Source organism: Hermetia illucens, chromosome 1, assembly GCF_905115235.1.
Source record: "Hermetia illucens chromosome 1, iHerIll2.2.curated.20191125, whole genome shotgun sequence".
NCBI classification, from domain to species: domain Eukaryota; kingdom Metazoa; phylum Arthropoda; class Insecta; order Diptera; family Stratiomyidae; genus Hermetia; species Hermetia illucens.
In genome coordinates, this window is record NC_051849.1 from 115,415,184 (window position 1) to 115,443,047 (window position 27,864).

At 44.2% G+C, this 27,864-nt stretch overlaps 1 protein-coding gene across 1 annotated transcript in view; it reads right to left on the reverse strand.

Annotated features, from left to right (window-relative positions):
* Positions 1–2,735: 2,735 nt before the first annotated feature.
* Positions 2,736–27,864, reverse strand: part of LOC119660870 — a 146,217-nt gene continuing 121,088 nt past the window's right edge. Inside the window, exons 2-4 of the mRNA XM_038069824.1 lie at positions 4,395–4,536; positions 4,151–4,301; positions 2,736–3,197 (exon numbers count right to left, since the gene is read on the reverse strand). Coding sequence (XP_037925752.1) covers positions 2,736–3,197; positions 4,151–4,301; positions 4,395–4,536 — 755 coding nt within the window. The remainder of the gene's footprint in view (positions 3,198–4,150; positions 4,302–4,394; positions 4,537–27,864) is intronic.

Consider the following 27,864-nt stretch of genomic DNA (forward strand, 5'->3'; position numbering starts at 1 on the left):
ACAGAAACAATCCAGAAAACCGGAAAGCGCTTGAGAAATAAGGGTTTTGTGCTCACCTTATGTGAGGAGCTTTCTATCCACGTTTTTCTTTTCACAGATAGCTGTAAATTCAAAATATTCCTCTATGTATGTATTTCCAAACCGTCACATAAATGTACATATTAAAAACATACTAAGCCATATAAAACAAAACCTTATTAAAATCAATTGATTGTCTGTCTGCCTGTCTCATACATTTTTCTCTAAAACAGCTACAGTGATCCGAAGGGGATTTGGCGGTCATATGGAAACCATGGAATCTCACGTGTACAGTGAGTGCCATAAATTTACGTGAGGTTTAGAGGGGGGCTCCACATACATGGAAAAAGGGGATTTTTTTCATCGAATATGGTCATATGGGGAATCAAATGAAAGGTCTCGATTATCACTTTCCGAATTTGGTATTAGTTTTGACATGAATAATAAAGTACGCGAGTAAGGAATCAAAATCTGCGCACTTAAAGTGCAAAAATCCGACAATAATTAGGATGATGTGTTTATATGAAATATTATAGGCCCGTTTATGAAGAATCTACTTCTCTCCAGCCCTCTTTAAGGTTTCATGTAAAACACCACTTATATGAAATGTAAGCATCAAAATATGTCAAACTCCGATATCTGCTGAAATAAACTTACTAATAGTATATTAGCGGGTTTTAGAAATTGACTTACTAAATTGCACCGTCATAGAGGGTAGTATGTGGAGCATAAGCATGCCAAGTTCAATGGAAATCTGGCCATTAGTGTCAGAATTATACCAGTTCAAATTTATCAATTTCTTGGAAATTTACTGCATCCAAAGTCATGCAAATAAGATGCTGCTGCTATAATTAACGAGAATAATTAACATTCGAGTAAAATATTAAAATTCCATTCATGTAGAATCTATCTATCTTCCCAGCCCTTTTTAAGTTTTTGTGTGAAAAAAAGTCTTATTAGAATCGAGTCGATATCTCTCTGTCCGTCTACTTGCCGGATACACCCGATTTATTCAGAAACGGCTGGATGTCATCTGGTATTCCCTTTACATATAGCAAGTGCCGTCATTTTGTGTGAAACTTAAGGGGGGGGGGGGGCTCTCCCGTACATGTGAACGGAGGGTGCAAAACTGTTTTTCACAGAATGGTGATATCAAATGAAAGGGCTCAATTAGTAATTAGTACTTTTCGAAACTGGTGCCATATTTGATATCGGGTGAAATATAGGGCTCAAAATTTGGCCCCCAAAAAGTGTAACTGCTCTCGTTCTCAGCAGCTATCCAACCGAAAAATCCGAAAAAAATCACAGTCATTAATCTAAACGCAATATAAGCCCCAAAATATATCCCGTTCCGATATCTGCACAAATAAAGTTAATAATAATATATTAGCATATTTTAGAAATTTAGCCATAAACCCCTTTACAACTATTATGAACAAAGTTATAGAAGGTGAAACTTTTATATTTTGTGTAAATTTCGTGCATTCTAAAACGTGTATGACGTCATCATAACATATCACTCGTCAATATTACAACAAAGTGAGCTCACGTTAATGAGAGGTCGCAGGGAAACTTTTCATTTTCGTTTTTAATTCATTTATATATGAATATCAATTACTCCAGCCAGACATATGTATGTATTTATATGTATATGCAAGTGAATATTTGGGGTATATTTTGTACGTGTTTATATTGGTATTCAATATACGTACTTTTTATGTATATATGTATATCTTTATGCAAAAACCAACCGTTTTTATATCTGAAGCGTCAAGCTTCTGGTTTTCCGATTTGGTTTTTTTAGCTTAGGAAACCTTCAAGTCTCGCAATTATTTTCACCAACGGGAGGGGAAAGGAGGAAAAGAGTTGTTAGTTCAGGAAACCTCTTGCTATCCGGTTCCTGTGCCTGTCGAACTCAATATTCTTCGCAACAAGGAGAGTCCGAACATAATACACAATACGACTCCATCTGCCAGCGCTTCTCAGCATCTCTCTAAAGGTGCCTCCAAACGATGCCTCTTTTTGGTGCGCGAAGCGCATGCTTGCGCCGTAAAAACGCATGCCTGAAATTGAATAACGCACGTGCGTCATAGCGCATGCAACTCCAGCGTCCACACGTTGCAATTAGTTGTTTTCGCTTTCTCGTGGTTTCTTTCAACATGTCAGTGAATTGTTTAATGAAAGCAGGAGTATGTGCAGCGTATATAATAATTAAAAGGAACTGCGATAAAAGGACAGCAAAGTCAAAAAGGATATGGATGCGTGACTATTTTAAAGACAATAAAAATAAGTTTTTAAAAGAGATAGATAATGGCGACTATCTTTTCAAAAATTTTACACGGATGTCTCAAATAGATTACAATATTCTATTGGATATGATAAGGCCGCTAATAACAAAAAGGGATACGGTTATGCGTGAGGCTATACCTGCTGAAATCAGACTCGCAATCACACTCCGTTATCTGGCAACAGGCGACTCATACGCAAGCCTAAGCTTCCTATTCAAAGTTTCAACACAAAGCATTTCGAAAATTGTTCCTGAAGTAGCGAAAAGTATTTGTTCAGCACTGAAAGATTACATAAAGGTGAGTTTATTGATGAATTGGTACATACGAGTATGTATATATGCCTTCATAAACCGAATTATATATTAAATTCTAGAGTTAATACTGACATTTCTTTATTGAAATTGAAATAACGTATAAAAATAACCTCAATTATATGTTCAAAAGTTCTGTTATTACAGAATTGTTGACGTGTTGCATTGTAGCGATCGGTGATGATGGATGAGGTTCTGGTTCAGGAGTAGGAGTCGCTGAATATTGCTCCGATGAACTTGCGGTAGATGGCGAAGAAATTAAGATTAAACCTTGGTCATTTTCATGACTTATTTCCAATTCAAAAATGATATTATTGATGCGGTTTTGGGCGATACTGCGCAATGTAGCGCTTTTAAGTTTTCGAATTTTATGCGCTATGTAATCCCCAAAAGCTGAATATTCATCCATAGTTTTCATTTCACTAACAGCCTTCATAAAATTATAAGTTTCTTCTTCTCTCTCATCACTCACATTAGTTGTGACGTTCCGCCTTCTTTTTTTTGTGATTTTTCCATCTGCCGCTGGTTTCCGAAAAGAATTTGAAGTATCCATTTCTTCTAATCCTTCATCAGCGATTGTCTGAAAAAATGTTGATTCTATTAAAACAATCTATTTTAGGTAATTATGTCTAACAATTTAAATTTAATTTTCAGCTTCCTCAGGACACAGGAGATTGGAGGGTAGTTGCAAACAACTTTGATAAAAACTGGAATTTCCCACATTGTTGTGGAGCAATGGACGGAAAACATGTGCTCATTCGATGCCCCCAGAATAGTGGAAGTACATTTTTTAATTACAAGGGCACCTTTAGCATTGTGTTGTTTGGTGTCGTTGATGCAGATTATTGTTTTACCTACGTTAATGTCGGTTGCCAGGGGAGGATCTCAGATGGAGGTGTGTTCAAAAATACGGAATTCGGAAAGAGACTTGAAAAGAATCAACTAAAATTACCCAAAGAAGAAGCCCTCCCTGGAAGAACGCTGCCAGTCCCGTATGTCTTAGTAGCTGACGATGCATTCCCGTTAACCACAAATATAATGAAACCTTTCCCAGGGGAAATAACAAGAAACTCGCCAAATAGAATATTTAATTACAGGCTGTCGAGAGCCCGTAGAATTGTTGAAAATGCTTTTGGATTACTGGCAGCCGTTTTTAGAATATTTCGTAAGCCACTAGAATTAACAGAACTCGAAACTGCTATAGATGTCGTATTATGCTGCATTTACTTGCATAACTTTCTACGAAAGCAATCTTCCTCCAGAAATATACACGCACCCTTTGGTACTTTTGATTCGGAAGATGCCAGTTGTGGCGAAATTATACCCGGTTCATGGAGAAAAACGACACAATCAGACAGAGGTTTGCAACCACTTTCTTCAATTCCTAGGAAACCTTCAAATGATGCCAAGGAAATAAGAAACGAATTTCAACAATATTTTCTATCCGAGGAAGGGTCAGTTCAATGGCAGGATAAATACATGTAAATTTCTCTTATCCAAATTATATTTTTTTGATTAAAATATACTACTTACTTCTTCAATGTCATGTGTATTGCTCCCCTGTTGGGCATTCTTCTCCACTATGCTGTCTTTTGTTGGCAATGGTACATTTACATCTTTCAAAAAGAGTAAATGTTTATACGCGAACCAATTTGATTCGTATACTTCGTTTGTACCACTGCCGCTTTTTTTTGTTTGAGTTTTTTGAAATTCTTTACAAAAATATGACCTTAAATTTTTTATTTTACATTTTATTGCTTTAACGTCGGCACCATACTTTTCACGTAATTTATGAAGTGCATCACTTCTTAATTGTTTATTAGAATATCCTTTCTGGTCACATTTCCATAGCACTTCACTTAATTTATAATCTTCTATGAAATTTAACGTCGTTTCTTTGCTGTCGAGCGATATTTTCACTGTATAATATAAATACGAATGCACAATAGAAAGCAGTCGATGTCTCTTTACTTATTCAATGGAAAAAGCGCACAAGACTCCCATCTGTGATGGGAGTGCTTGCGTTGCGGCATGCGCTACAATATTTGTCAAAAAACGCATGCGGCTCACGCATGCGCTATATGCAATATGGCATGCGCTGTGCGCATGCGCAAAATTGCCTGGAAAATCGACTCGTTTAGAGGCACCTTAACAATGTTGTCTGAAGAGAGGGTAACAAGGAAAAATACCCTGCTTCAGGCAAGCATTGAATGCCCCGGTCAGGAAGTCTGGCCATTGGCAAGCACCAGTTTCTAAACTTCCGCCGGGATACCATCAGGCCTTGGGTCCTCTTGTTTTTCATGGTGAGAACTGCTATTTCATATTACCGCATGTATGATGTGTACATATGTACATATACACACACACATCTAAATTGTTATCTCGTATCTAAATATTTCCATATGCATGCTTGAAAGCATACAGATATAAGTACAAAAGTTGCATATTGCTGGTACTAACGTAGTTATGTATCCATCAGAATGGAACACTGCGCACAAAAAGTGTTTGTGGCTGGTCGATTTCGACCACAGTGTGGAAAAGATACACTCAGGACTGAAGTGAGAATCGTCTTGTCCAAAACGACTGTAAATACCTTAAGTATCCGCCATGCCCAGTTAGAAAGTGGGTCAAGTGATAGTGAACATCTCCATCGCTGCGCTATAATTCCAAAACTGAACATTTAGAATCAGCCTGTGCGTTCACCTTCTCTTGTGAGTATTATCCTAACATTCCTGCCACACTCTGATTGTGCGCGCTCTCTCTTCTCGTCGTCGATCTCCGGCACTTTGGTGACTGCTTTCAAACTGTATAGTGTTAGCATCTCCTGAAGCATCCATGGACACTATTCCCGCGACTACGAAGGCTGCTTCATCTGACGTTGTTCGGAATGTGCTAGCGACTCTTAACGCACACAGGTGATATACTGAAGATATTTTTCTCCTATACCCCCAAACGCTCAGGGCTTTTGTCTAAACTAGAGCTTTATACAGTAAAATGGATAAACACACTCTGCCTAACAGCAGCCTCCTCGGTGGTTTGGTTTGAAAGCGTTCCTCACGTCGAGGGTGATGATGGCACATTACTTGTTAGTACTGCCCTGCAATTGCTTCCTCTGCCAGATTGACTACTGCATTGATAGCATTCACCATTGATCGGCCGTTGCGAAAACCGTATTGCTGTGTGGACATGCCTCCTGCTTCCTCTAAAACTGGGAGCAGCCTGTTGCATATAACGCGCTCCAACAACTTTCCCATACTGTCCAGCAAGCAGATGCGGCGATACTATGATGGCCCTCCAGGTGGTTTACCACTCTTTGGTAGCAGCACCAGCATTGGCCTTTGCTACTGAGTTGGGAGAGTGCCCTCTTCCAAGCACGTATTAAAAGTGGAAATGAACTACTCCGGTCTTGCTTTTATCACCACCTTCAAAGCCACGTTTGGTATTCCGTCGGAATACAGCTGCTTTTTTAGTTCCCTATCTGTTCGCTGACAATGGTAAGCTCATCCTCTGTTATACTTGGGATATCCTTTGTGGGATGCTATCTTTCGACTGCAATAGTGCATTTGTTTTGCTGAGGGAATTAGAGTGGTCACTATTCTTCGCAACAAAACTGGGCATTTTATTGGCGAGGCCCTGCTTCCTTTCAACTTAGCCATTACTGCTCTATAAGCTCCTCCCCATGGGTTGATGTCGGCCCCTTCGCAGAGCTCTTTAAAGGAATTCCGTTTACTTTCACGGATCGCCTTCCGCAGTTCTCTTCGACTAGTTTTGTTCCTCGCCTTCCTCTATAAAATTTCCTGTTCATCATTCGCGCGCTGGTAATTTCTTCTCGCTTGCAGGCATATGGCACGTAGTCGTCTGATTTCGTCATTCCACCCCGGTTTCGGTAATCTGTGAGCGTCATTTCTGTGCCTTGACATAGAGGCATCACTGACGGCGGTCAAGTTTCTGACAACTTGAACTCCACTGCTTCGTCCGGCATGACTTCATGTCCTTCATTCTCCCATTCTTCATTAACCTAAACAGTATAGCTTGATGGTTGCTATGTGTGTAGTATTTACTAACTCGCTAGGTAATGTCCCTCATCAACGCACTGCTTACGAAGGTAATATCCACCACTGAAACTATTCTCCCTTTCCGGAAGGTATAGGTCCTTTCGATATTAGCAAAAATAATGTCCATCGAAGAAAAAAGCTTCCAGCAATATGAGCCCCTGTTATCAGAAACCTTGCTTCTCCACTGAGTAGACCATGCGTTGAAATTTCCCGCGATGACAATTATCATTCATGTAACATTCGCATATATTCCACGCTTGTTGCACTTGATGGGGCGTAGCAACTATAGACATGAATACCGTTAATTTTAGTTCTAACGAACCCATTAGCAAACTGTCTTCCAGATTGTGCACTTTTCACTTTTGTCGACAGCTCATACCGCGCTATTTTTCCTCTGTATGGCTCGCTAATAATCGCCACGTCCACATCGAGATCCAGGACTGACTGGCTCAAAAGATCGTGTGTGTCCTCACAATGGTTGAAATTTATCTGAATAAATCTCATTTACTCTTTTTTTTTGTTCCCTCTTAGACAGCAGGCAGTTTCCGCTTGGTGGGAGGTGGCTTTTTTAACGAAGCCTGCATCTTACACAAAATGCATTCAGGGTCCTCACCTTCCGTCGAAAATTTCGTTTTCTTTCTCCAATTTAAAACTATTTGGCGATATCTTCCGTGCCCCGTGAGAAACTGAGTGATATTACAATTAATCTCTCTCTAGAGGGTATGCCGTGGCCCTCCTACGTTCGGCATCATCCTCGCCAGGGCCAGTTGTCGCAAACATACCGCACGTGTTGCTTATAGCTGAGCTTTCTGTCTATCACCACCCCCAAGTATTTGATGGTCGGCTAGGAAGTGATCTGATTCCCGATTCTTATATTCTCTTCGGGCGCTTAGTGACGAGGACCGCTTCTGTTTTTTCCTCCACAAGTGTCAGATCAGAACTCTCTAGTCAACTTTTGATAGCACTGATTGCCTCGTTTGAGTATAACTCAGCATCCTTAAGGTGCTTTGCGACCACAATCAGCGCTATGTCGTCAGCGTAATCCACCACTGTGGCTTCCCTCGGAGGGGGATAATGTAACCAATTGATGGCATCAATGGTTGATCTGGCTTTACGGGATCCATAATGCCGATCTGAAAGGCCACCTTGGCTCTCAACATTCGGAGTAATCTGTTATTGGTAACCCGCTCTAACATTTTCCCCATAGGTCTCTATGAAGATGGTTCACCTGGAGGTTTACCAGGCTTAGGCAAAAGTACCAACTTCTGTCGCTGGAAATATTCCCTCGGACATGCACGCTGCGAACAACTCAGCGAATTGCCGTCACATTCAGAGGTGGTTGGAATGTGCTGGTGCCCTCCTCTTGCTGGGAGAATACCCCCTGGATGATTTTCAGCAAGAGGGTGGGACATGTGTTCTGCGAAGAGGAACGCCCTCTGAGCCGCTCTTCTGGCTTGGTGGCAGGCTGATCGAAGGCTGGCCAGTTCACCATTCCACTAGTAGTTTGGTCTTCTACTGGGGAATGAGCACCTCCTAGGCATGCATGCGTCACATGCATTGGCGAGGCATTGGGCCGTATGGACGCCTCTTTCCGTAGAGGTGCCTGCTTTATCAGGTTGACTTAGGCACACCTATATGAAGGCCTGCTCATCCAAAGCTTTTGCTGACCAGCCTGAAATATTTCCTGATTTCGGGTATGATGGGCCTTTGCACTTAAGCTGGAAGCAAGTCTCAAAGAAAATTGGTTCGTGATCGCTGTGGGTGTAACGTTCGCTGACGCACCAGGATATACCACGCGCCAGAACAGGGCTGACAAAGGTTGGATATACAATCAAACCTGACCACTCTTTCCGAAAAGTCAAAGCACCTTCGTGGGCCAAAACTATGTCCATCTGCGCAAAAGCTTTTAATAAACTGCACCCCCCTAGCATTTGATTCTTTGCTACCCCACTCAAGGACCCAAGTGTTGAAATCACCAGCAATCACCTTTTGACTTCGTCCCTTTGCGTTGAGGACAAGATTATCAGGCATTTCCTCGAATTGAGACAGTGGTATGTGCCATCGTATACGTGTACACCACTTATTTTTGCCCACCCAAAGCCACTGACCTGCAATACATTGTATGGCCTGTCGACCGCAAACCCATATTGCCGGTTCACTAGTAGAATTTGTGACCTCTTAGTCACCTTGACAGTTTCTATACGGTTCACTTATACTGGCAATTTCCATCTCAGATTCGTATGTAGTCTGCTCAAGTAAATTCTGAACGACCCTGCAATAATTGAGGTTTATTTGAATAAACATCATTTTCTTATTGCAGTGAGCGCCTTCCTAAATTCGGGATATTTACTACTTCCGGCAATATGCGGGTTATCTTGTCCCTCTTTTACCTCGCACAGTAGGCGCATACCTTCGCAAAGTACCGAAACATTACGCATTTAAAGCACCCCTTTAGTGAAGATTGTTCTCGTAAACGGTAGACAACCCATCCAATCCGGACTTTTCCAGCCGGCAACAATATCTGCGCTGCCTCCGCTGGTGCTCGTACTGTGGCCGTTTGAGTACCGCCATAAGCTTTCCGTAAACCCGCAGCAGACTCTTTGGTAAGTTCTTCCAACTTGAATTGCTCCTTCAGAGCAGTACCAATTTCTCCTTTCGATGTCATTTTATCGAGATCCTTAAATTGCATATAGATCTCATATTTTTGGGCACATTCTGCGGTATTCTCCCCAAGTGAGTTTTTCACTTGATTGCGGAAGTCATCAGTTTTGCCTACGCTGGATCTTTTCAGCTCGAACATGAGATCCCCTTTCTGGGTTCTTGGGATTCTGTTCACATTTCCACTCAGATCCTTTAGGTCGGGATCAGCTTTGACCTTTCTAAGTATCTCTGCGGAGGACCTTACCTTACTGGAGATAACAATTGCATCTGGACGAGTTCTCACTTTTGCTTTTCCTTTCGCTTTATTACTGGTAACTTTAGGCTACCCATCGTTTTCGTTCGTCTTGGGCTTCGCAACGCTGGTCGAGTTTCATACTTTCGCTGCATACTTCCCTCTTTCTGAAATATTAGTGCTGGTTTTCAGAATGTCCGCATTTTTCTCTTAGGCGCCTGCTGGTTATTTAGAGGATCCCCCTCTTTTTCAAGTACTCTTTTATTTAACCGTGGTTCGATGGTAGTACGGTTACGCGTGCCTTGGGTCGCTTGTGACACTGTTGGCATAGCCGGGTTCATCGTCCTTATTATTATTTTTCTCCATCTCCGATCTTATATAGAGGACTCTAATAACTCTCACCATATTCTTTATGGGTTGGTGCACATTGTGCTTGTCCTTGATAAACTGGGACAGCTCTACTATTTTTGCAGCTTGGTGGGGCGAAGGGTAATAATAATAAGTTGGCTACAGCAAGGAGCGTGATCCTAAATTTGGTGAAAATCGCACTATTGCTAACAAAGTTATATGTATAGGTCAAAGCTGTTGCTTCTTTGCGAAATCAATTCAATATCACTTAAAAGTGCATTTTCACATATTTGTACATATTACGTCTTACGTACTAATGGGGTAAATGCACAAATCATTTCATAAAAGAAATACACAAAAACTTTCACTACCTGAAGCGTCTATCTTCCGGGTTCCCGACCTGTTTCCCCCTTTTCCTGGCGGAGGGGGAGAAGGTTTTGACAGGCAGTATTTAGCTTGCTTTACGGCTACAGTTTCACTCTGCCGAGATTTGTTCTCCGGTTATCTGCAAGAATTTGACAACAGTGTCATCAAAGGGCCGGTCGTAGTCAAGTTTCCAATTCCTCTCATTAAGGAAGCTGCTGAGTTTTGCACTTCCAGCGGCTCTGTGTCTGCGCGACCTTTCGTACGGCAACCTTGTGCTCTAACCACTTCCTTAAACTCAGCAGAAAATGGAGCAATTGGCTGCATTTAAAGGGATTTGCAGTGGACATATTCTCACCAAATTTCGTGACAATCGGTTCAACCGTTTTCGGGTAAATCGGGTGTGAGAGACGGGCCCATAAACGAACAGACAGACAGACAGACATCGAATCGATTTTAATAAGGTTTTCCTTCCTCTTAACAAGCAGGCCTAGATGTTTTCAAACGGGCCTATCCTCAAGTTTGCTGCAACATTTGTTAAAATAAAAATAAATTGGTTAAATGACAAGTTTTGACAAGGTTTTCGTTTCGGAGTTTTCAAGGCAGAGAGAAACTAGTGCTGAATAGTCGTTCTTAAGAACAAAATTAGAAACGTTCATGGCAGATAAATGCATTACAACTCTAATTCCTTGAAACGTCAAGATAACAAGCTATTATGAAATCGATCCAAGCGTCAACGAATGTGTAGCTGAAAATACAAGTGCATGCACTTCCAAAGCACATGGCAACGCAGATACCACTCGTTATCCTTTCAGGTCGATATTCTAAATATAACCAACGTACTCTAAGCTGTCAATCAATGTCAGGGTATGATTAGTATGTCAGTATTCAACCGTAAATTAGTTTCTGACATACTTCGAGGCACAATTAATCTGGGCTGCATGGATTATTGCTCTCTCATCGGGAACTGCTTCAGCTTCTCATTTCGAAAATCAGAAAGCTTTTTTTTTGGCATGTTGTATGGTTAATCACGCAGTTTCCGCAATTGTTTCTTCTGAGCTGGGAATATATGAATATACTATCTAATAATTTGGTCGTTTTTAGAGAAGCATTGCTCATACCCGTTTCCACATAACATTTTGATCGCATTATCGATGCGAAAACATTTACCTCTATGCAATCAACCCAGAGAAGGAAGTGTTCCAACAACCGAAATGGAAACACAAAATAGCGGGACAGTGGAATAGAGTTCCAATTAGATTCGAGTAGAGTAATTACTTAGAGAATTTGCTAGTAAATTGTTTAAATGTTGAAAGATATTATTATTAATCCCAAATTCAAATTTTTCGGTTGAGGGGTTTCTGAACACATACAGACACACATTTAATGTCGTTTTTAAGGTTTTTTTGCGACAGAACACTTTATTAAAATCGTTTCAATGTATACCTGTCGGCTTATCAGTCTGTCTGTCTGTTACACCAGATTTACTCGGAAATGGCTGAACCAATTCTCTCGAAATTTCACTGAGAAAGTGTGGTCTGCGAATACCCCTACACATAACAGGTGGCACCATCTTGTGATGATTTCAGCTAATGTCAGAAATATCCATTGGGGTATCAATATACTGTGAAACAAATGTTACTCCCCTTTTCGCATATATCGTTGCACGTGTAGTGGTTTACAGGCCACATACTCTCGGCAAATTTCATGACTATAGCTCCAGCCGTTTCGGAGGGACAGATAGACAAACAGACGGACTGGTCATATGCGAGGTTGCTAGATCTCCCACCAGGCGCGTCCCTTCGTGCGGATAAGGGAATGCTCGGCGGATGCATATGAATATGCCCTTGTACGCATTTGGAGTTGTGCATGAGCATATTATTTTATCCGCAGGTCAGGTAGGTGGGAGAAAAACATCCACCCGTGTATAAAAATGACTTTGGGGAGAACACCCATAATAAGAAACCAATATGGAAGAAGAAAGGAGGAAAAAATGTACGGTGCAGTGACTAGAAACCCCAGTATCGGCGGCTTTTGGGAGAAGGCAGCCTCCCGGCCGTCGATATCCCTCGGCTACAGTGCCTCGGTGGTGGATTACTTGGCCACCGTTGCATCGAATATTAGAAGTAGCGTGGAGAAGCAGTACATCACACCCTAGAACATATGTTCCAAAAACACGGAAAGATGCTTCCCAAACTGCTCAATCATTAGCCCATAATGGGGTGACTACACCTGGTTGCGAGAAATCGCAGGAGTTGACATTTGATCTCGACTATTCTGCGAGCTATTAAGAACATGTGCAGTATGTCTATGACAAAGCATCCACTGTGAGTGTGGCCCTGGCAAGAATGATGCCGAACGCGGGAGGGCCACGGCATGCTTCCAGGTTGCTTATAGCTAGGGTAGTGAGTTCGATCCTGCTCTATGCAGCTCCAGTTTGGGGAAAGGCATTGCAGGTTACATTTAACGGTAACAAGCTGAGTTCAGTCTACAGAAGAACAGCCCTAAGACTGTGCTCGGCATTCAGGACTGTCCCAGATGATGCAGCATTCGTCATTTCTGGAATGATGCCCACTGACATCTTGGCAGACGAGATGACGAATATATATAATGCGAAGTCTATCTCTCCTTTAAAGCAGACGAAGAACGCCGAAAGGGAGAGATCAGTTAAATAAATGGCAAGAGCGTTGGGAACGCTCGGGAAAGGGTCGGTGGACACACAGGCTCATCGCTACCATCAAGGAGTGGTTGGAGAGACGGCACGGTGAGATTAATTATAATCTTACTCAGTTTCTCACGGGGCATGGAGGATATCGCCAGTACCTTGTTCAGGTTTAAACTGGATACCTCACCCCATTGTCCAAACTGCGATGGAGTTCCAGAGGACCCAGAGCATGTATTCTTCCACTGTCCAAGGTTTATGGAGGAAAGGAAGAGGAGACTCTAAGAGAGGTGCTTGCGCCAGAGAATCTGGTGCGACGAATGCTAACATGTCAGGAAGACTGGGATGCGATCAACTCCATGGTCGTATCTATCCAGAGGAAACTGCGAAAGGCAGAGGAGATCAGAAAAGCGCGGTTACGTACGCCACGTGTAGACGAAAGGGGACGAAGCTAAAATGAACTGACTCCGCCCTGTTTTTTTTTTTTTTTTGGGTAGGGTAGGTGAATGCATTTACGCACACAGTGTTGGACTCCCGACTCGGTACGTCGTCGGACTACATACTAAACACCTCCCCATCGTCAAAGAGTTAGCGTGGAACCGTTTGTCACATTACTTCGGGCCAGCCCCTGAACTCTCCCGCCTTGCGGAGCCTTCAAATTAGGGAATTCCTTTCACCAACGGGCGGGAGAGGAGGAAGGGAACTGTCAGTTCAAGGAGCCCCCTGCCATTCGGCCCACCAGGTCGAGTTCCATCTTCTTAGCAACGAGAAGGGCCCGAACGTAATGGGCAACACGGTTCCACCTGTGAGCAGTCCGCAGCATCTCTTCCACAATGTTGTCTGGAGAGAAATCCCCTGTGTTTAAATAGAGCTGCTGCCGAACCCCATGCCAGCTTCCGACAAGAAAAAAAAGTGTGGTGGGCGTCGTCCACAACTCCATTGCAAAACGCACAATGCGGAGAACGCGCCTTTCCAATCTTGTGCAGGTAAGACTGAAAACCTCCATGCCCATCTTAAAAATTGGGTAAGGAAATAGTCAGTCTCACCATGCTTCCGATTCAGCCACGCACCTAAGTTGCCGATGAGCCGCGCAGTCCATCTGCCTCTAGTTTCATTTTGCCAAGAGCGCTGCCACTCGTCTAGAGTGTGTTGCCGTTCTTCGCGAGCAACCACCTCCCTTGGCTCATCTCCCTTGCGCTTGTATATGGCCTGACGTTCCCTAGCAAGAAGGGCAACGGGGATAACTCCCGCGATCACCATCACGGCCGGTTCAGAGACTGTGCGGTACGCAGACGCCACCCGTAAAGCTCCTCGTCTCTGTACTTGCGCGAGGCGTCTACGATATACCTCCTTGTTAAGAGCGCCAACCCATACCTCTGCGCCATAGAGCAGGGCAGACTGCGTTGAGCTCATCAGGAGACATCGCCTATTAGACGTAAGACCCCCAATGTTTGCCATTAGCCTACTTAACGCCGAAACACCAGCCGCAGCCTTGTTTGCTGCTGCTTGGATTTGCTCAGAAAAGCTCCTCTTTGAGTCAAGAGTCAACCCGAGGTATTTTACCGCTGATTTTGACTCGATTATCAACTCGCCGAACGATATGGGACGCATGGTCGGAATTCTCTTTTTAGTCAGGATGACTACTTCGGTTTTTTCCAGTGCAAGGTTGAAACTATGAGTAGTCATCCATCCGGTTACCCGTCGCATCAATATGCCGAGTCTGCTTTGCGCCTGTTCGACAGTGCGTCCAGCAACAAGCGCTGTGACATCATCTGTGTAGCCGACCAGGCGCGACTCCGCTGGCATGTCAAGTTTAAGCAGACTGTCATAGGTAGCGTTCCAGAGGTCCGACCCTAGGATGGATTCCTGTGCTACCCCCTCGCAACTTCCAACGAGCAGGGAAAATGCCCTCTTTCAGGCAAGCGTTGAATGCACCGAGCAGTAGGTCTGGCCGGTGTTGGAATACCAGTTTGTATACCTCTGCTGGAATACCATCGGGTCCTGGCGCCTTCTTGTTTTTCATAGAGAGGACTGCCTGTTCCAACTCTTTTATAGAGAAAAGTGGACAGTCCTCTGCGCCTCTCCGCGCCGACGTCACCATCCCATACGGGGTGTGCAGGGAAGAGTGCCCTCACAATGCGGTCCATCTGCTCGGCCTTAAGTGAGCAGGGTTTCCGCGCAGCCCCGATTTTTCGGGTTACAAGTTTGTAACCGAGTCCCCACGGATCCCCTATTCACCTCGTCGATCAGATCTTGCCAGCAGCGAGCTTTGCTCTTGTTTATTGCGCTACGGAGTCTCCTTTTGGCTGATTTGTACTCCATCATTATGGTACATGACTCCCCCCGGTCGCCTAGATGTTGTGTTAAGCAGCGGAGCCTATGACACTCCTTCCGGAGCTCTGCGACTTCCACTGTCCACCAATACATGGAAGGTTTGCCGCGCCTCGATGTCTTCCTGGGCATGGAGGCTCCGCAGATCGTCGTTATCAGGTTCATAACTGAATTTACGACAGTGTCAGCCGCGGCGCCACCGCCCCCAGGAGTACCCTTCAGCGTGGCCCCACCTGTTCCCAGAGTTTCGACAAACTTCCCGGTGTTCACTTTCGCGACGTTCCATACACAGAAAGATCGCTGGGGTGGCGCACACCGAGAGTTTGTGTCCACCACTTCAAAAGCAATATATTGGTGGTCACTTGCCGAAAAGTCTTCCAGAACTCGCCACCTCGTCCACCAGCGACACCAGTGATTCCGATGCGAAGGTTACGTCTGGAATGCTTCCTTCGCAGCCCGGGTGCCGGAACGTTGGGGTGGATCCGGTGTTTAGAACTACCAGTCCTGCTTAAGATAGCGTCCTCCAAAGCCTCAAGCCTCCGACGAAAGTGCGCCATCGTCTCATTCGGCAGTGAGATAGACACTAAAAAACGTTATCCCTGAACACCGAATCCAGACAAAGCCGTCCTCTCGGCATTGGGCAAGAACCCCCAGGAGGGTGCCGTCCCGAACCCAGATGGCAGCAGTACCTGATATGTCTGGGTGCCATGAAACTGGGCCCTTGTTTCTGTACTGCTCACTGATGAGTACTAAATCAGCTTTGGTCTCCACAGCAAACTGCGCTAGCAACTCGTGAGCGGTTGCATTCCGGTGCATATTGATTTGTAGGATGCGAATCATGTTGACCGTATCCTAGCTCTTTCCAGTTCTGCTCTGAAAACTGGACACCGCCCTGATCCCGCAGTGTGCGCAATGCTCTCATCAGTCGCGCCACGGTCCCTGCATAGGACGCAGCTTTCCTTTTCATTGCCCTGTGATGTAATACCGTACGGTGGTTCCACGGAGCTTGGAGGGAGTTGGGGGTGGTTTTAGTGGGTAAGAACCCCACACGCTGGCGTGTCCAGGCCAGTGTCTTTTGAAGATTTCCACCTTCTCAAAAAAAGAAAAAAAGAAAAAAAGACGGACAGACGGACAGACGGACAGATGGACAGATGGACAGATGGACAGACGGACAGACGGACAGATGGATCGACGGATAGACGGACAGACGGATGCGAAGGATACTCACAACATAAAACCACTATGGAACAGGTGACAAAGAGGAAACTTATGGTGCAGGGGCTCGGAGATCTCGTACCGCCGGCTTTTGGGAGTGAGCAAGCGGGCTCCCGGTCGTTGATATCCCTCGACCGCAGTGCCTCGGTGGTGGACAACTTGGCCATTGTTGCATCTAATGCCACAAGTGTTTTAGATTTGGAAAATGAAGTGTTCAAGCGAAGGAAATGTTCACTCTACCAAAAACACCAGTAACAAAATCGAAGAAGCATGAATTGAAAGCAGATCGCTCTACAACAAAAACAGCAACAACACCGACCGCAGATATTCAAGAGGAGGAGCAGCAGGATTATCTCCTGGATCAGGGAAAGGGCCCATTCAGAAAAAGTTCGTCAACTTTAAGATCTCCGCCAATAACAAACATCAAAAGAGATAAAACGGAGGAAAGGTGAATGAATGCCAAATGTGAAGGACTATTTAAAGGTGGTAATCCGGTTAGGACTCATTGAGAGCAGAGCCCTGAAGCAGATGAACTACCCTTCACAGATATTGGAGCTGTCAAAGTTCATGAAGGAAGGACAAGCACAATGCGCACCAAGCCATAAAAAATGTGGTGAGAACTGTTAGAGTGCTCTACAACAAATCGCAGCAGGAGGAACGAAATTCCAAGAGCAATAATAAATAAGTTGCCCCTAGGGTATCACAGGCGATAGGCCAAGTGACATCTAATCGTATTGCAATCAACCTGCCACCAAATAAGAGAGTGCGGAAAAATATGTAAATTCTCCGGGAAATTTGGAAAAGACCATATAAATAGTTGCACCGCAGAGAGAAAGCAGGTCCCAAAAGTGCGAGCTCCGGCAATCGAATCGGCAAAATCCAAGGGGAATGCAAACGGTGGATAGACCAAGTTAGTTAATAAAACGGCGAAGAAAAAAAAGTGCGAATTCGCCCAGAAGCAATTGTGATCTACACCAATGGAAGTTTATCCTACGCGGAGATACTCAAAGCTGACCTAGACCTAAAAGATCTAGGCGGAAATGTCCGCAAGATTCGAAGAACCCAGAAGAGTGACCTCCTGTTTCCCATCATTATCGTTAGCGAGCCCTATAGAAACGGCCACGGTGAAAAAAATAAGGAGTAACCGTTTCGTCCAGGGCAGAGGCAACTCATCACGCTGCCTCACCTCTACCCTGGGAACAACGTGACCGTAAGTGAACAGATGGAAAACGCTCCTTTATATATTCGCAACAACACGCCAAGGGTGCGAATTATATCCATGTGAAACCGGCAATAGTTTGAACCTAAGCTAGACTAAAGCTAAATTATTGTTTAGGATAGTCAGGGATCCGTCATGGTGGTGTATAGGTTACAGGTTTGACTGCTGGAGCGCCGATATGGGCATGTGGTCGACAAGCCATACAGTGCACTGGGAATGTGTGGGCGAAAATAAATGGGGGTACATGTGTACAGCTGTTATACCCCACCAAGTCTGACACTGTCGAAATTCGAAGAAATGCTTGACAGTCTTGTTCACGATGCAAGGGTGATTGCTGGTGACTTCAATCCTTGGGCCCGTAAGTGGGGTGGCGGAGAGATAAGTGGCAGGGATCGCAGTCCATTGTACGCTATTGCACAGTCGGATATCATTCTGGCCAACGAAGGATATGTAAACACCTTTCAGAAAGGGGGGTCTGCCTCAATCGTAGACCTAACTTTTGTCAGCCCTGTACTGGCGCGTGGTATACCCTCGTGCGTCAGCAAGGACTATGCCCACAGCGATCATATGGCATCTTCTTTGGGCTATGGGTGGACTCACTGGGCAGAAAGCCATCATACCCGAAACCGAGACAGATATCAGGCTGGTCTACTAAAGCTCTAGATGAGCAGGCCTTCATAGAGGTGTGGTTAGACCAACCCCATAAAGCAGGCGCCCCTACGGAATGGCTGTCCATGTGGCCCAATGCATCGCCAAAGCGTGTGACGCGTCCATTCCTAGGATGTGCGCATTCCCCAGCAGAAAAGCAAACTACTGGTGAAGTACTGAACTGGCTAGTCTTCGATCAGCTTGCCACCGAGGGCAATAGGTAGAGGCGATCCGGGGCAAATCACATGCCCCTCGCTCTTCTTGAGAGGGGGGCACAGCTTCCAGGGTCCTCTGAATGTGATAGCAATACCGCCAGTCAGCATTGACTAGCTGCGCTAGGATAGGAGATTGCAAAGCTCCGGGTCTGGATGTCATGCCAAATAGGACCCTTAAGCTTGTCGTGAAATCAACACCGAACATGTCCGGAGAGTTGTTCGAAGCGTGCATGTCCGTGGGGATATTTCCTGCGTCATAGAAGCGACAAAAGTTAGTACTACTGCCTAATGCTGGCAAACCTTCAGTTGAGCCAACCTCCTACAGACCTATTTGTCTTTTCACTGTGGGCAAAATGCTAGAGCGAATAATCTACAATAGATTACTCCGGATGTTGAGGGCCAGGGGGGCCTCTCAGATCGGCAGCGTGGGTTCCCTAAAACCAGATCAACCATTGATACCATCAAAACAGTTACTGGCTTAGCCGAAGATGCAATCCACGGAAACGGTAGTACTAGCAAATATTGCGTGGTGGTCACCTTGGATGTGAGAAGTGCATTCAATTCGGCCAGTTGGAACTTAACACGGAATCTCTGGCGAATTTTAGCATTTCCGCTTATTACACTGATGACGGACCCCAGGAGTACGTTGTCTTTGCGGGTATCCCTTAGTGCTCCGTACTGGGCCCACTGCTGTGAAACATCATGTACAACGATGTACTTACATTTCCTCTTCCGGAGGAAGTGACGTTGGTGGGCTACGCCGACGATATAGCGCGATTGTGGTCGCAAAGCTACTTAAGGATGCTGAGTTATACTCAAGCGAGGCAATCAGTGCTGTTAAGGGTTGGCTAGAGAGTTCTGCTCTGACATTTGCGGAGAAAAAAATGGAAGCGGTCCTCATCACCAAGCGCCGTAAAAGAAATTTTGCCCGTATTCAAATTGGCAATCATATCATCACTTCTAAGCCTCCCATCAAATACTTGGGAGTGATGATAGACAAGAGGCTCAGCTATAAGCGACATGTACCGTATGCTTATGATAAATCATGCAACGGAGGTGTGGCCCTGACAAGGATGATGCCGAACGTGGGAGGTCCACGGCATGGTTCCAGGTTTTTCATAGCTGGGGTAGCGAGTTTGATTCTGACTTATGCAGCTCCAGTTTGGAGAAAGCCATTGCAGGTAACATTTAACACTATTAAACTGTGCTCGGCATTCATGACTGTCTCAGATGATGCAGCATTCGTCATCTCTGGAAACATGCCCATTGACATCTTTGCAGATGAGATGACGAATATATACAATGCGAAGTCTATCTCTCCTCATCGCAAGGAGAGATCACTAAATAAATGGCGTTGGGAACGCTCGGAAAAAGGTCGGTGAACATACGGGCTCATCCATGCCGTCAAGGAGTAGTTTGAGAGACGGCACGGTGAGATTAATTATAATCTTACCCAGTTTCTTACGGGGCAAGGAGGATATCGCCAGCACCTCTTCAGGTAAAAACTGGATAACGCACCCGATTATCCAAACTGCAACGGAGTCCCAGAAGACCCAGAGCAGGTATTCTTCCACTGTCCAGGGTTTGTGGAGGAAAAAAGAACCTAGAGGAGACTCCAAGAGAGGCGCTCGTACCAGAATATCTGGTGTGAAGAATGTTAGCATGTCAGGAAGACTGGGACACGATCAACCCCATGATCGCATCTATACGGAGGAAACTGCGAAAGGCAGAGGAGACTAGAAAAGCGGGATTACGTGAGCTGACTCCACTCCGTGATGGAATACCGTATGGTGGTTCCACGGGGCTTTGGGGGGAATCGGGGGTGGTTTTAGTGAGTCAGAATCCCATACGCTGATGTGTCCTCAAAAAAAAAGACGGACACACGGACAGACGAGCAGACGGACAAACGGACAGACGGACTGACGGACGGACAGACATTGAACTGATTTTAATAAAGTGTTGTTTCACACAAAACCTTAGAGAGCCTTCAGAAGATTTGCGACTATACGCAAGTTTCTTGGTGATGGGGTACATAGTTGCGAAATTATTACTATTATTATTCCCCAATTACCATTCCACTGATCAACACAATAATAAATTCACCTTTGTCACGTTGCACACTAGGTTAGACTTCCCGTACCGCTCGCTTTGACTTGCAGTGATCAGTAAAGCGTTCATTTCTTTCCATTCATCGATCGCCTTTCGTGATTCCGCAGTCAGGTAAATCTTGTAACGCCCCTTCAAGACGCAGCCGATAACGAGTGCAGTTCGCGAGAAAAAAGAATTTTTGATAGCGGTTCAATGCCCATCGATATTCTAAGGCGCGTCAGCTTGGCAAAATGGCTCCCCCACGGTCGAACGGTAGCTACATCATATAAGCGGTCGATGCGTTTCGATGCGTTCTGCGGGTGTGTCAAACTAAATACGCAAGTGAGCCTTTGACGACGATTCTTTTCGATGCTAATATCGGCACCTCTCTTGTTATACATATCCAGAAGCTAATTAATAAATTTTCTACTGATAGGAAAATACTCAATCTGGTTGTTTGTACAGAATCGTTCAGTTAGAACCCATTTATCCGTATGACAAGCTCTGCGCTCGAACAATTTGCCATCACATGACGAGGCGGTGGAAGCGGCAGAAATCCACGAGCTTCGTTACAGTCACTAAGACCGTATTTTGCCATCACACGTCCGAGCAAGGTGTGGTTAAAATCCATCTGGGCATTCACAATCTAACCTTTAGGTAGCCTCTCTGAACTACGTGTTATTGCTTATTAAAAACATCTTCCTTCTCTATATAGCGGAACCTCCATTTGTGCTTAGCATGGCACAATTATGATAATGCTTAACCTGGATCGGAATTTCGTAGTCAAGATTTTATTAGAAACCGGCTCCCAGGTCAGAGAGCGCTCATCGTTCTACCCTTCAGTGACAATGCGATATCGATTTCACGTCCTCGGTCACTCTGTTTTACAGGGTATAGAAGGGCAGCGCTAGGGACAGTTCCACCATCTCATTGTCGCTAGAGTTGATAATAGCGAGCTCTTTGGGGACCTTCAATATTGTCGTTGTGGAGCGTGCACACATTCCATTCGACTGAATATCTGTCCGTCCGTCTGTCGGTTACACCCGATTTACTTGGAAAAGGCTAAAGCTATTGTCACAAAATCAGGACAATAGTTTATACGTTATTTTGGAAATTTGTCCGTAGACCCCCTTAAGTTCCACCGCATCAGAATAAATAATAATGTATAATCAATTGTGTATTACAGTTTTTGAACTTTGAATGAAGTTCATCTTTTATTAGCAAAATTATCATATGTATACAGTGAACATTCTGTATTTCATCTGAATTTACATACATACATGCGAAAGGAGGGTGCAAAATTTCTTTTCACAGAATATGGCCATGTTTGGTATCAAATATCAATAATCGAGTAGTACTTTTCGAAATTGGTCCAATATTTGAGGTTGATTAAAAAGTGGTAGAGTGAGGGCTTTAAATATGACCCTCAAAAAGTGTTACAGGTCTCGTTCTAAGAACCTATTCAAAATAAAAATCTGAAAAAATCATAGGTGTATCTAAATGCCCTCTAGGCCTCCAAGTACATCCTCAATAAATTTAATGATAATATACTACCATATCTTATAAATTTTGCCAGAAACCCCCCGCGCTGGAAGGCAGTGGTACAAAGGATAACACAAGGCATGACTTTTGAAAATTTTAAGCAAATTCAACTATTATTTACAAAGTTATGTAAAAGTTTCAACCTTTTCGCGTGAATTTTGTGCATTCTGAAACGTGTAGCACCACAAAGTGAGGTCATATGATTAGGTGGTAATATTTCGTTTTAGTTTCTTAATCATTTATAAGGTCAATATCTATCACTCGAGATAGACATATGCATGTGTTTATATGTATCTTTTTTTTTCTTCAGCCTTTGCCCTGTTCACAAGTGGGGTCGGCTCGTCGTGATCGGTTTCGCTATTTGACTCTATCAAATGCCTGATCTGGATGCATTCTCGGGGCTTTTAAATCCCCATCCAGCGTCTCAAGCCAGCGTGGTTTCGGGTGCCTTTTGGTCGTTTACCATCCAATTCGCTGTTCAGACTAATTTTGGAAAGTGGATTCTTATTAGCGCGAATTGCGTGACCATACCATCGAAGACGCTTCAATTTATTCATGAACGGTGCAACCCCATAATGATCGCGGATATCCTCATTTCGGATGTGATCAAAACGTGTCACGCCACCAGTCCAACGCAACATCTTGGTCTCCATTATCGCAAGACGCCTTTCATTGCCTTTTATAGTCAGCCAACACTCAGAACCATAGAGGGCGACAGGACGAACGACATTGCGATAAATTTTAGATTTGAGACGTTCGTTGATACGTCGATCACAAAGAACACCAGTTGTGGAACGCAACTTCATCCAGCTTGCGTTAATGCGTGAAGCAATTTCATAGTCCAGTTCTCCATTGGTGGATAGCTTTGACCCGAGGCATTTAAATCGCTCAGTTATGGGCAGATCAGTGTCGCTGACAGTGATTGTGTCTATTTCATGGGGATCGGCCGTCAAAAGTTCAGTTTTGTTTAGATTCAATCTGAGATCCTGTTCCATGAGGCGATCATTCCATTTTTGGACAAGTTGCTCGAGATCATTCTTGTTATCAGATACTAGGAAAATATCAGCTGCATAAAGCAGTGTATAGGGCGTTCGGATGTTGGATGTTCCGTGTGACTGTGTTCATAACAAGAATGAAGTGGAGTGGTGATAGGACGCTTCCTTGATGAACACCAACAAAGACACGAAGCGGTTTTGATACACCTGTCATACTTCGAATTTTACTTTTCGGATCGTGGTGGAGCAGGACCCAGCGCACGAGTTCTTCTGGCACTAATTGTAGTCGTAAAGCATACCAGACAAGTTCGTGTAGCACGCGATCGAACGCTTTCTCTAGATCCACAAATGCAATGTAAAGAAGGCGATGCTTCTCACGTTGTTTCTGCATGGGTAACCGCGCAGCGTGTATTGCGTCAGTAGTTCCGTAGTTTTTGACCAAACCTGGCTTGGTTCACTGTTATTTCAACGATTTCGCAAATATGGTTGTCAAGGAATGCGTACAAAAAACTTTATGGTATGGGAAAGTAACTGGATCAGACGGTAATTTGAACATTCTGTTGGACTACCTTTCTTTTCCATATTGGAACAGTGGTACTTTCTCGCCAGTCAGATAGTGTTCTACCTACATGAGAAGCTTTTCATCGAGGAGTTGCCAGAAGGCATCTTTCTCGGCATCAGGTCGACTTGTCTGTGGTGCGTACGCTGTGGAGAAGTGAATAGTGCGGTCAGCTGATATCAGCCATCAATCGTTTCACTTCTTTAATGGCGTCACGTAATCCCTCTGAGATGGCAATGCCTAACACCATAGTGGGTGTGTGGGTTACCAAAATTTAGAAGTTTATAGCCACTTTTACCGCGTTTGCGTTCAATGTCGCAGCTTTTGGACCAGACCATCAGGTTTCTTGCAGAGCGCAGATACCAATGTGCCTTTTCCGAAGAGCTATAGAGAGTTCCTCCGTCCTTCCAGTTAGGGTGCCAATATTTAGCGTTGGAACACGTGTTTGTTTTGTTCGTTTTGTTAGGACTAACTTGCTTACGTCCTGACGCTGCTCATGCGTCAAGAAACCTTTCCCATTTCTCGACAGGACGGGGGCCCGTCCTGCCTCGTAGACTGAGGTGGACGTCCCTAGCATTTCTCCGAGGCTTGTGACCCAATGCGACAGTCTTGTTTGTATCGACATTGTATACATTTTCTTGGTCAGCCTGTTGCAGGACCTGTCACTAAGAGAGATCAGATAGGATTTAGCATAGGGGAGTAGTTTTACTGAGGATAGTACAAAGTACGTTGCCTCAAACCCTCCTCCTTTACCTGGACTTGGGGTCAGTGTACTATGTTAATAGCATGGCAGAGTTTATGTATTTATATGTTTAGTATATATGTAGTATGCTAATGAAGCTTTCGGGTAATTCAGATAGATTTATTTGTACATTGAATAAGCGGTAGTCAATATACATACTACATATGTACATATCTATGCTTTTATGCACGAATTAAATTAAAATTTACATACGGCATAGGAAAGTAATGTATTCGGTAATAGGTAATGTTTGTTTATTTAGGGTGAGCATAATATCTATGTATATCTTGTAGTTTGAAAAAAATATTAAGGAATACTTTGGGGCTTTAGGCATATACGAATGGAAAAATGTGCGTAGAAAGTTTTTCGCAAGACCTTTATACCCAAAGCACCAGCTTCCGGTATTCGGACTTGTTTAGTTATGTATTTGTGTATCAGCTTCAAATATTCGAAAAAAGACATATGTACATGAATATGATAATGACGTATGTAGGTAGTATCAGCGTTACCCAATTTCACAAACATACATATGTAAATATGTTTTTGTCCACGGAAAAGATAGGCTATATTCAGATGGTGCGATCAATTTGAATGTTTATATATCCACATTTGTACGCATCTGTATTCGGTAATAGGTAATATTTGCTTGTTTGGAATGAGCAACACATTTCTCCTTTTAGTATGTACGTATATTTTGGAGTTCGAAAAAATATACGAAGAAATATTTTGAATTTGTAGCTATGTACGAAAGGGAATACCTACATAGGAGTTCGTCACTTAAGGTAAACAAAAAATCCCACACTATGGCGTGCCCAGGCTAGAGTCTTTTGAAGATTTCCACCTCCTTAAAAAAAAGACAGCCGGACAGACAGACATTGAACTGATTTTAATAAGGTTTTGATTTGCAAACAAAACGACTTAGAAAAGCGTGCGGTGACACGCAGATAGCGTCGAAAAGTTTTCCTATGGAAGCAGCGAAAGAGGTGATTGCAGTGGGCAAATGTAGAGAACAACGCCATTTGGCAAAGGATTGCAGCAGAATGCCCAAGTGCGTATTCTGCGTGGAAGCAGAAAACAGTGACAGCCCCCACATTGCAGGAAGCAGTAAATGCCCAGTGTTCAGAAAGGCGTTCATAAATAAGGTGAAATGAAGTTTATGCAGCTCAATCTGAATCACTGTCGAGCGGCCCAAGACCTACTTCCCAAAGCGTAGTCGAAAACAACGTCGACGTTGCCATTGTATCCGAACAATACAAAAATCTGCATATCTGCAAAAACCTGTAAGGCACGATATGAAGCTGCGGAAGCCAAGCTGTAGTAGATGCGAACAAATATCGAGAGGACGGGTTCACCCATGCCAAGATTGGAGGGATATATATCTATAGCTGTTACGCAGCACCGAGCCTCACATTAGAGAATTCACGTCATTGCTGGAGAAACTATCCTTCAATGCAGGTCGCTATAAATCCCAAAGTAATAGCCGGCTGACTTCAATGCATGGGTAGAAGAATGGGGTAGCAGAGAAACCAACGCAAGAGGACGAATATTGCTGGAGACATTCTCGCGCTTGAACGTGGTACTTGCCAACTCTGGGGGAGCCAACACATTCTGGACGGGAGAATTGCAATCGGTGGTAGACCTCACCTCATTACAGACTCGCAGTGGCGTGTCAGCGAGGAATACACACACAGCGATCATCAGGCTATAATCTTTCAAACCTCGCAAAGGAATAATATGAAGCCATTAAAACGCATAACGATGAGCTGGGTAACTAAGAAATTCGACGCAGAAATGTTCAAGGAGGTACTTCTGGAAGATACTTGGCTATCGCGAAGCGCACAAAACAAAGTTTCACAGGTCGTGAAAAATTGCAGCGGGCATGCGACGCCGCTATGCCTCGACGTAGCACTTTCCGAAGATGAAATCCTAATTTTTGGTGGAATTCTGAAATTGACGAATGCCGGAAAAAGTGTCTCAAAGCTAGGAGACGCCCCCAGCGCAGAAAAAACCAACCTGAGTTCGAGGAGCTACAGGTGTAATATAAAAATGCGAGAAAAAAATTGCAAGTAGCTATTGGAAAGAGCAAATCCGAACATTTCAAGCGGATGTGTACTGACGTTGACTCTGACCCATGGGGTGGCGCATATAGGCCGGTGATGTCACCCCTAAAAGGGGAGCGCTGCCCACCAATTACTTGTCCAGAGTTGTTGCAGAATATAGGGAACACTCTATTCCCAGTAGATGTGAAGTGTACAAGTTTGCTTGCAGTACATTTAAATCTCGAAGAAGTTCCGATAGTGGTAAGTGAGGAGGTTCTAGACGCAGCAAAAAGATTGATTGAAAAAAAGACTCGAGGACCGGATGGAATGCCTAATATTGTTCTGAAAGTAGCCGCCAGGACAGCACCAGGTATGTTTGCCCAAGTTTTCACGGCATGCCTTAGGGAAAGAGAATTCCCCGAATTCCCCCTTCTCATATAGACCGATATGTCTGGTCAATACCATTGGCAAACTATTTGAACGAGTAATATATAACAGACTGCTCGAAAAGGAAGGAGGCCTTTCCGACACACAATTCGGATTTCGTAAGACGAAATCAACTGTCGACGCAATCAGCATGCTGACTGGCTGGCTCAGGCTGCAACAAAAGAAGGAAAATGCTGCGCAGTAATAACCCTCGACGTAAAAAATGCGTTCAATAGTGCAGAATGGAAAAAAATCATCGAGGCGAAGTACATTATACGCATAGTGGTTGAGTTTCTCCTTGGGAGAAGACTTTCCTGCGAATCGGACGATGGGCTAAAAATATTCCCGGCAACTTGCGGAGTGACACAGGGTTCTGTCCTGGGTCCCTTGTTGTGGTTAGTTATGTATGATGGAGTGTTGACGCTACGCCTACCGGACAACGTGACAACTATTGGCTTCGCCGATGATATCGGAATAACAGTGGTTGCAAAGCACCAAGACGAGATCGAAATCTATGCAAATGAAGCGACGTGGGAGATCAATTCCTGGTTGAGAAATTCTGGCCTTTCACTTGCTGAACATAAAACAGAAGTAGTTCTCATTAGCAGGAGAAGCAAGAACACAACTGTGAAAATCAAAGTTGGCGAAAAAACAATTGGTGGGCCAAGGCAGAGTCGACGTCTTCTGCTCTCCAGGGTAGTTAGCTCCGTGCTAATCTACGCAGCTCCAGTTTGGGCAACTGTTCTGAATAAAAGTGAACTGCCGAAAATTGGGAATGGCGTATCGGCTAAGTGCACTCCGGGTATGCAGTGCGTATCGGACAACATCAGAACAAGCAGCATATGACTGGCAGGGATGATCCCCATAGACATCTTGACGAATGAAGGCCGGCGGCTCTACGACAAAA